The sequence below is a fragment of the Octodon degus genome, unplaced genomic scaffold (assembly GCF_000260255.1).
Source record: "Octodon degus isolate 3935 unplaced genomic scaffold, OctDeg1.0 scaffold00219, whole genome shotgun sequence".
Lineage (NCBI taxonomy): Eukaryota > Metazoa > Chordata > Mammalia > Rodentia > Octodontidae > Octodon > Octodon degus.
Genome location: NW_004524795.1, coordinates 3,195,998 through 3,206,598, shown reverse-complemented (window position 1 = coordinate 3,206,598; position 10,601 = coordinate 3,195,998). Strand labels below are relative to the sequence as shown.

The 10,601-nt window shown below is 36.5% G+C and overlaps 1 protein-coding gene across 2 annotated transcripts in view; it reads right to left on the bottom strand.

Moving 5' to 3' along the window:
- Nucleotides 1–1,261: 1,261 nt before the first annotated feature.
- Nucleotides 1,262–10,601, bottom strand: part of Map2k4 (mitogen-activated protein kinase kinase 4) — a 135,585-nt gene continuing 126,245 nt past the window's right edge. Inside the window, exons 9-11 of one of the 2 annotated variants that reach the window (XM_004645174.1) lie at nucleotides 8,851–8,999; nucleotides 5,105–5,150; nucleotides 1,262–3,942 (exon numbers count right to left, since the gene is read on the bottom strand). In XM_004645174.1, coding sequence (XP_004645231.1) covers nucleotides 3,829–3,942; nucleotides 5,105–5,150; nucleotides 8,851–8,999 — 309 coding nt within the window. In that variant the 3' untranslated portion in view covers nucleotides 1,262–3,828. The remainder of the gene's footprint in view (nucleotides 3,943–5,104; nucleotides 5,151–8,850; nucleotides 9,000–10,601) is intronic. The other variant, XM_012517843.2, reaches the window with a different exon arrangement.

The window sequence follows — 10,601 nt, the reverse complement described above, 5'->3', positions numbered from 1 at the left end:
AGGTGTTCTTCTCAACTCCATATGTTTTCAATGGCTGTGTTTTAGAATTAATGAACATTCTTATGGTATGTGTTAACCTTGGATTTGAGTCTTGGTTCTGTTCCCTACTGCTGTCTAGGCTAAAACTTTGCTTCTCTATACCTTGTCTTGATCTGCTACCTAAAGTGGACACTATCACCTGCTTTTGCCAAGCTGCACGCAGTAGCAAAGGAGATGAGCACAAGGTAAACTTGTAGGAAACAGAGTGCACAGTCTGTCTCTCATGCTGTGCTGTCTTACATGCAGATATGACCTGGCATATCCTTCACCCTAGTAGCTAAAGCTTATGGAGAGACCAGAATCCCCCCAGTCACTCTTCTTTGGAGAATGTTTGATACTTACATCTGCTTCTGTAATGGCATCTCAGGTCCAGTTAGAAGCAGGCACGGGAAAAGTGAACAGTTCTTACTCTATTTTCACAGTATGTGAACACTATATGCCCTTTTGTTTTAATAAAGATACATGTAATAAAGTACTTGCTTACATTTATAGTTCATAATAACCAATGACTAATACAATAAAACTGCCTATTTATGTGGTCACCCATATACAGAACAGTCACCTGGACAGTCAGAATTGCTCCATCTGTGTAATGGCAAAGTAATCCTATATTCAGCCAGATGGGAAGTTGACAGGGGTGTTGAATTATTACACAATGGGTCAGCATTTGATCAGTGACCACTGGTAACACAACAAAAGGTCAGTGCTGGGGCTGCAAAGCATTTCTCTTCATTTGTTTCCTGGATCCCACAGCTTTCTGCTCAGCTGCATTATTCTCCTATCCAAAACCCTGTATCTGACACCCACAGTACTCTTTGCCACTCATCTCCTCCCTACCCCTGTCCTTCAAGTAGTATGAAGGAACCACAAACAAACACTTTACTAAACATCTACTACTACTAATAGTCCCCTGGTGGCCATAGCACCAGAAGCACCGAGAACAGCAGATAACATTCATGGGGCCAACGGAGACTGGCTTCTTACCAGCTCTACCTGTGTTCTACATCACATAGGTTGAATTATACCTCTTTTCTTTTAGTGTTAAGAAGCTGGGCAGGCGAGGGCAAAGAAAGAAAAGAACTTGAAGAGACTGTATCATATCTGCTCAAACAGAAAGCAAAACTGTGTTTCTTGGGATACATCATGGTATTAAGTAAAGAGAACCATCACAAGGAGGGAGAAAAGCCATTAACACTTAATGGAAATAGAAACCTTTTCCCAATGTGAAATGCACACATTATTAATGTAATTTACCTTACTTTTTGCTTTTAGGTGTCTGACTTCAAAAAATCAAATTACAAAGACATCATCACATCCTAGATTTATTACAACTGACCTGCAGGCAAAAGGATAGAACTATTACATAAACACTTCGATTCCATGTATATATTCTTAAATAGAGGAGGAATTCAAACAAGAATACAGGATAAAATATTCCAAAGCTCCAAGAAGCAGTTATGTTACTGAGCTCCATTTTTACAGACAAATAAGGCAATATCCCTGCACATTAGCTTTTTGATAATTTTTATACATTTTTATATGGTACAAGAGAAAAATAACCAGAGCTCACAATGTACAGTTCTTACACTATTTTCACAGTATGTGAACACTATACACCCTTTTGTTTTAATAAAGATACATTGTAATAAACTCCTTGCCCTTAAGTTTATAGTTTATAATAATCTATGATTAATACACTAAAATTGCCTTTTTATGTGGTCATTCACAAATAGAACGGTCAGATTAGCTCCTGGACAGTCAGAATTGCTTCTATCTCCATTTGCACAATGGCAAAGTGACCCTATGCTTAGCCAGACAGGAAGCTGACAGCAGAGAAACAAATTCCTCTCCAGTATCCGGGAGCAATGGAGGATGATGGCTTCGCATGGTTGAAAACAGACACACAGCAATGTCTTATTTCACAACACTGGGGTGTCTAAGGTATGGGATGCTGTGGAAGAGCAAACAGGGAAATTAGGCAAGTGGACCAACGAAATCCTTTTTAATTCTGAAATTTACAGGGATATAACTTTGAACAGCACCATTCTCCCTTTATTACTGTATAGTATTTATGACTGTATCTCTGGGAAGAGACATAGCAATACCTGCTACAATTCGGTTCTATAACGGCATCACCTTCATCTCAGACCATGGTTGTTTTGTATTCCAGTGTGCTCGAACCACTCTTGGTGCTGCTAACTGTTCTATAAAGCCCAATGTTCAGTGCCATAGGGGCTGGAGCAAAACTTAGTGACAGGATGGCTACTGGGTAACCAAAGGCAAACAGCAAAAGATAACAGACTTAAAAGGCCTCTTGTAACTGTTCTAGGCTTTTGTTTCGCTTTTCTTTTAGTTTGTTTACTTTCTGGTAGTATTCCAATTCCAAGAAATGATGGTGAGTTGCTATATTCTAAGCAGGAGATGAAGGTATCTAAAAGACTGCCATTTCTGACCTTCTGATCAATAATGTCTTCAAAAATGATGCCTCTTCGTCACCTACCACATCACGTGGGTCCACTTTTCTCAGTCTTTTAAACATCAGAGCATAGGAAAGATCTGGGGCTAACAATCCTTGGAAAAGGAACACCCCTGGTAATTATAAAGGTTCTTTTATATAGAAAAAAAAGGCAAAATATTGAAGGAAAAGTCATAAAGTGGTAACAGATCACAGGAAAGGGAAACAGAGATTCAAGAAACTGAAGGCCTGGATCAGTGATGGCAAGAAGCAAACAACTGAGATTTGGTCTTCTGCTGCCTACAAGAAATCTTTATCTACTCAATCAAGGCACATTGCTACTAGCTACTTCTCCCTGTTAATGAGTTAGGATGGCTAAAGAATGAGGCTCGGGGCCACGGGGAAATATATAGCTGCTACAAGTTGTTCTGAATAAGATACAAGAATTAAAAACATCTGTAAACTTTGCCTTCTGTACTTTTTTTCTTCTTTCAGTCCTGGTAGTTTGTGGCAGGTGGGACATCAAGTTGGCAGCACACCGAATTCTGAGAATGAAAAATTCTTAGGATCAGCACCTTCTTTGACAAGTGGCAGACTCCTGAGTCTTCCAATGAAGAATAGGACTGGTAAAGGAGAAAAGAACACATTCTGTCCTGTCTCAATATTTTAATGTTCACCTCTTTCAACTCACATGGTTTTTGGTAAAGATAAATTCATTCTAATTTAACACGGTATTCAAACAGGAAATCTGGCTGCGCACATCGATCCCCAAACATCGACTGTGACTGTAAAGCAACAGAATATCAAATCAGTAAATCTATTGCACTTGGTGAAGAAAGTAAATTCCTCCTTTGTCTCCCAGCTCTAGAAGGCATACATCTTGCTGGCTGTGCAAGCTTTTCTCACTCAAGCCTGAGTCTTTTATGTTCAGACATAGTACATCCATCTCTGCATCTTCCAGGACTTGGAAGTCTGACAAAACACCATTCCAGTAGCTGCGTCTCCAGGTTTTGAGTCTAGAAATGAATTTTAGATGTGATCTAATCACAGTCAACAACTTGATCGTACTGACTTCCACATGTCATGAATATGTTCATCACAAAAGAGCAGGATGTGGTCTCTGACCAGCACTAACACTGTGAGATCAATCAGGTATTACAAGGATGCACGTTCTAGGTGACAGGAGTACACAGACATGATGGAAACGAACACCAATCTTATTGCACGTGGTGTCTGGGCGAGCAATAAAAACACTGTGATACGGATGAAAATTCTTTACGTCTTGCTTCCTCTCAGCCCTTTTTTTTTTTCTAGAGTCTGATGTAGCAGCGATATCAATCAACATACATGGGAGAGCTGGGAGTAGCTGGCATTTGATCCAGGATTTTACAAACATAGCATGCGACCTCAACAGTACGTTCTTCATACATCAAAATAAAGGGATGTTTCTGTGAGAAAATTCAAAGAACAAAAGAAAAGCATCAAAAGTTTGCATCAAAGACCAAACTGAACTATACTCAAATTTATTTACCATAGGTACTATAGGTTGACAACCACATGACTATAGGCTATTGCTGGAGAGGCAATTACAGAGTTTCTTTTATGCAGACATGTCAGACGGTGCAGGCATGCCTAAATACGATAGCCATATCATATTCAGTGGTTTGATTTGGAGGCATCATCCTGACAGTGAGATCTGGACACTTAGCTGTATACTAGGGAATACTGAGACAGAGAGTAGTATTTGTTCTTCAGCACAAAATACAGCTTGAGCTTCTACCATGCTATTTGGGAGTCAAGAATAAGTATATGAAAAGCAGCTGCTATGGTCTTAGGACACAGGCATAAATCCCAACCTTCCATGTCCTCCATACAAAGTAGAAAGATCTTTAAAAAGATTTTCAGTTTCAATCCTTCTGATCTTTATCCTAAAAGAGGTCCATTATCTGCTTCACTAACCATCTGTACTTCACTTCTATCAATTTATTTTTCTCTATAGTTTCTGTTAAGTCTTTATCTGGATATCTTTACAATCATTTCTGGGTTAACCATAAGTCTGACCCAACATCCTTGGTTAGCTAGAAGCTACATGGAACAAACAAGTGTACCTCTTACTACAATATACTCACATTATTTTAACATAGCACTTGGTTCTTTGCCCTGGGTAACACCATACCCACTAGACTACTCAGGATGTCCAAGTGAAAACTTGCAATAAATGAAAACTTAAAAAGAAACGTGAATCGGCCCTGTGATACAAATTTACAAGTGAGCATTTAACATAGAATAAGTACAGTGAATAAATTTCTTATTAATTTTTTTAGGACGGAGAATATATAGCAACAAAAAATGGCTCCTTTCAGGCAAATCTGAAATTCTCTGGGCACAATTTTATAACATATTAAGACAAAAATTTTCCATGAGACTTGAGCTAGTAAGTCAACAGAAAAAAAAATGTTTTCTTTCTTCCAAATATCTTCATTTAAAAATATTTTTAAACAATAAGATTATGTTATTTGACAAAGAGGCCTTTTGCTTGTCTAGTAAACCAGCACACTAAGAGGATTTTAGGTGACAATGTATTTAAAATTCTAAAATTTCCATACGCACCAGAAGTTCTTTATACTTTGGCCTTTTGGATTCATCCTTCGTAAGGCTAAAAACATAAAAATAACAGTATTAAAATGGAGACACACTTACCAAATTTTTTTCCTTTTACAAATGAAATACTACAATGAATCAAATGTTTTCCTTCAGACCTAAAGTTAACAAAGCAGACAACCTTCTAAACACATTACTTATCTATTCTATTATTTATAATGTTCTCTAGCTGTATGTTACAATTTGACAACTGTGCTTCTCTGAACATTCTTAAATGTGTCTTTTAGTGTGCTGATGTTCATGCTTTTATTGGTTATAGAACTAGGACTTGGAATGTGGAATCATAGGCTATACTTAATCTATACTCCTATAATTATTCTATGTATAATCTGATGCTTCATATTTTTTAACACTTTAATCTCTCAGTCTTTTAAATAGCATTTGAAGATTGAAATAGCTTTTCATTGTAGTTTTCACTTGTTTTTCCATGGTGACTAATAATGCTGAGTGAGCAACTCTTTAATACGCTTATGGATGTGGATATTATCTTTTTAGTGTCTTTCAAGTATTTTCATGTTTTTGGTTGGCATTTTCATATTTAAAACTGTTTTACAAGGTCAATGCAATGGTCCGTTCCAATAATCCCAGAAATCCTATATAGGAGTTCCTATATAACCTGAGCTACATAGTGAGTTCAAGGCCAGGTGAACTACCTATAACACCCTCTCTCAAAACACAGACACAGACACACACACACACGCATGTGCACATGCAAAATGTTTTATAAGTTTTATACAGTCTGTATAAAAGCGTCCTGTGGTAAATTCACTACATGGCTTGGCATTTCACATGAAACTCCCTGTTAGTCAACAGACAATTGTAATGAAATCCAATTTTACCATTTCTTATACTGAGTTGCTATATGCTGCTTAAGAAAATTTTATCATCCAATGATAAATGAAAATATTCTCCCATGTTATCTTCTATAAACTTTTAAGCTATATAATTGAAGAAATATAATTTGGTACAAATATTGAGAAATACAAACAGAATAATAAACCAAGTCATAATAGGTTTGAAAATCATATTCATTTAGATAATTTTAACAAGAAAGTCTCTAAAACAGGGTTACTCAAACTTATTTTCATCAATGTCTCTTCTTATTGTGAAAATTAAATACCACAGATGTATTACAATATCTGCTTATATTCTGTAGCACTACAGGGGCTACAAATCAATGTATGATCAAAGACTTTCTATGGATCTAAAAATTAATTTTCACTTCCTCAGAAGTATGACCTTGTTCAGCACTATCACCCTGCTAAGAGTGCTTGCTATACATTCTTTCCAGGCAACATGATCACATACACATCATTTAAAAATATAGTTCTAACCCAGGTATGGTTACACAGCTACTTGGGAGGCTGAGTTGGGAGATTCACCCAAGCCCAGGAGTCTGAGGCTACATTTAGCAACTTAACAGGATTTCATCTCAAAAACAAAAGTCAATAATAAATAAATAAATAAATAAATAAATAAATAAATGCCCTATCTTTACTAAAAAGGAAAAGAGGGGGGCCGGAGAGATAGCTCAGTAGAATAAGCGTTTCCCTAGCAAGCGCAAGGGTCTGAATTCAATTCCCAGTTCCACCAAAAAAATAAAAAGTATATAAATAAATAAAAACTAAAAGAGCTTGGAAAAAGCAAAATTGAATCATGAGGATCTAAGAGCAATCTAAATGGCCCAAGTTAAGAGATCAGAGACAATGCCTAAGATAAGGACAGTGATTGTGATGCATAAATGTGGGTGGCTGAAATAAGCACAGCACAGAAACAGATGTCCTTCAGCTATAGACCTTGATATAATCTGAAATAAGATGAACTACAAACATATCCAGGGAAGGCAATGGGATACTGATATTCAAAACAATTATCATGGCACCAAGAGAAACAAATGAAAAACAGTACTACACTTATATAAAACAAATCCAATTAAGGGATCTAGGAATTAAAAAGAAACTAACACTGGCGGTTTTCACAAGTCATCATGTTAGATGTTATATTACAACTAAGATCCTTTAAAGCAAATATTTCATAAAATGGAGTAAATAGAATGTGCAACTTAGTAAAAAAAATATTTTTAAAAAGGGAAAAATAACAAATTTGAATCATCCTTATGGCCTTCTACTTAGAAAATCTTGATAAATTCTGTTCTCCTCTGCAAGATTAACACAAAAGGAGAATTCGATTACAGAAGATGAAAGGAACTGAAAAAATAAAATGTTCTTGAGTTTTTTTAAAAAGACAACTTTAGATCCTGAAATATACATCTTATAAAATCAAGAGAAAACATTCCTGGCAGAAAATAATTATGAGAAATATATGTATATTAAAAATGATAAGATAAGGGGCCGGGGAGATGGCTCAGTAGAATAAGCACTTCCCTGGCAAGCGCAAAGGTCTGAGTTCAATCCTGGGTTCCGCAAAAAAAAAAAAACAATGATAAGATAAACTCAATAGTCTGACTTGTTGCTCCAAAGAATATCTCCTTTAAATTGTGCCACCCTGGTCTTCAATGTGCACCACTTACAATGTCATGTCAATCATTACTACACTCTCCTTAAAATAATTTTTTTAAAAAAACGTAATAAAAGAAAAAAAGAAATGAAAACAAAAGTTTAAGATTTCTTGAAAGCAAGTGGTAATAGTCAATCATATGTCCAATCTTACATAACTATGTCTGTTAACCTGAGCAACAGATCTGACAATAAAAATAAATATACCAACCACTGTTAATCAGCTGTTTGTTTTGAAATCTGTAACATATGTACAGATTTGTATGTTGTATATGTTACCCTGTTTGTCTTTGTTTTTTGATTTTTGTTCTTGCTTTTGTTTTTACTCTTCAGAATAAAATAAAATTATAATAAAAAATTGTTTTAAGTGAAATGAGTAATTATCCAAAGTATTCAAATGATAAAGATGCTAAATAAAACATAAGCTTCTAAATAAAAAGGTTCTATTTAAAACAGAATGAGGACAAAGCTCAGCCGAAGAACATCTTCATAGCATGTATAAGGTATTAGGTTTTATCTCCAACAATGCACTAAAAAACGGTAAGATCTTAAATAGAGACTACAACCATGCAAAACATGGTGTTATTGCCTTATCTACTACATAGTTATTCTAAAGTGCTACTTACACACTTATACATGTAAGAAAAGAAGAACTGTTTTAAATGCAGACAAACAAATCAACAGGTGTGAAGTTCACACCTTGTGTGAAATGGATTAAGCTTTGGGCCTGACTCCACTACCTATCCGAGAATATGTTCTATGTCCTACAAAAGCAGAGAGTTATCCCTGAAAATCTGACAGAGTAAATTCTTAACTTAGTAAAGGCTTCCAGGTGATTTTGGTAAAATGTTACTGTGAGAACCACATCAGAATTAAAATGATCAGTCTCACCTACAGGTTTAACATGGTATTTCTTGTACAAAGTACTGGCAGTCTGGAGGCAGCAGCCACCCATGGCTGTTTGTCAGCAATACCTGGGTAGTAGAATAAGAGGGTGATGCCTCTTCAGGCTGACTATGGCCTTCTGTACAGTCACAATTATCCAACTTGCTAGCCTGGACAGCAGGGAGATGTGGCAAAAGGTTCCCTTCCCCTGTACAAAGTATGAATGTTGCTGAATTTAAGTAACCTCCTAGTTTCTACCACAAGGGTTTAAGCATTTGCAAATCAAGTACTCACCACAAGTTGACAAAATTGATGAAACTTGGGGAGAATTCTCTTTCCTCAGAATTACTCAGCTGTGGGGGATCTCCTTTCACGACTTGTGTTAGTTGATCAAATACACTATTCCACTTTGGATAAGGAAATCGGCCTGTAGCCAACTCATACTGAAGAGAACAAAGAAGAAAAAGCAAAATACACTAGGCATTATTTACTATTACTACTAATCAGAATGGCCAGGACAACAATATAAGCTCCAAGCAATACTATATAAAGGGCTCATAATGCTGAGGTACAATCTTCAGGATCATGAAGGCTAAAATAATGTAGAGAACTATGCATCAACCAAACTCAAGGGGGTAGCCTAAAAGCAAAGGACCAAATTTAAAACTAAACTCTGCCCCACAATGTATGCCCCAGGACAACCTTCGATTCTGACTCTTTTGTATGAGAAATTTTGGAAGGTTTAGTTTAGGACATTTTTAGTACAAACATTCCACATAATTTACAGTCACCTGAATGGAAGGCAATGGTCCAAAACAGTAGTCAAGTTCATTTATAAAGTAAATATATATTCAACAAACCATGTAGGCTAAAAGGAAACAATGTGCAAATCCTGTTCTGCAGTTACTCTGTAGTTACAACAACTTAACTACAACCACATTTTACTATAATTAAAGAAATCAAGTCTAAGTCAAACCGGTTCTAAAGGGCTCAGGATGGCATCTGTAAATGACACCAAAACAGATCTGAAGACTTAACAAACATGTCCCAATTCATCAGAGGTCAAAAATATTACTCTTACTTTTCCTCATTGTTTTGAAAAATAATGAAAACTAAGAATTGTGCTTCTGACATATGTATCTAAATCTACCCCACAGCATAATTTGTCCCATTTTACAGCTTTAGGTGACTGACGGACAAAAATGGGGTTCCAAATCTCATACAGAGGAAGAGGACATTGGGGGAGGGGTGCTACATCAGAAAACTGATACAGAGTTTCCTTCTCAAAAGAGCATCTTTTAGCCCACTGTTGTCTCTATTAAACACATACAATGATGAGGTTCCAAACTTATTACCACGGAAAATGGTATGAGTAGCAGGTGGCTATCTCAAAAAAGAGATCTGGTGTCTTTCCCAGAAGATTATCTGTCAGCTCACTGTTGTCTCCACTTAAACACATGTGCACAGGAAAGCAAGAAGTTGGGCATGACTACACACAGAGCAAGTCATCCTTTTGATCACAGTTTCTGTTAAAATTATAGATGTTTTAAAAGACTAAAATGTATTGGTTATTCATAGCATAAGAAATAAATTCATTCACTCCTAACAGAATTTAGTAAAGGAAAGGAAAAGTAGGCTACACATCATAAAGGCTTAAATTAGGATCTTAGAAATTTATTTTATAACTTTTTAAGATTATTCCAATCAGAGGGCTTACTGGTTAGCCTAGCTGTTTAAGCACTTGCACGGTCAAACCCAGTCAGGTACGGGGGACCACAGTTTGATCCCCAGCTACACATGCCACACCACATTTGGCAACCTGAGCCAAACAAGAAGAAGACGAAGATGAAGACAAAGATGACGATGAAGAAGAAGACAATGATGAAGAAGCAGCAGCAGCAGCAGCAAAAGAAGAAGGAGGAGGAGGAGGAGGAGGAGGAAGAAGAGGAGGAGGAGGAGAAGTTCTTTTCAACTTGAGGAAGAGGAAGAAGCAGCAGCAGCAGCAGAAATTCTTTTCAACTTGAGGAAGAGGGAGGGGGGAGGGG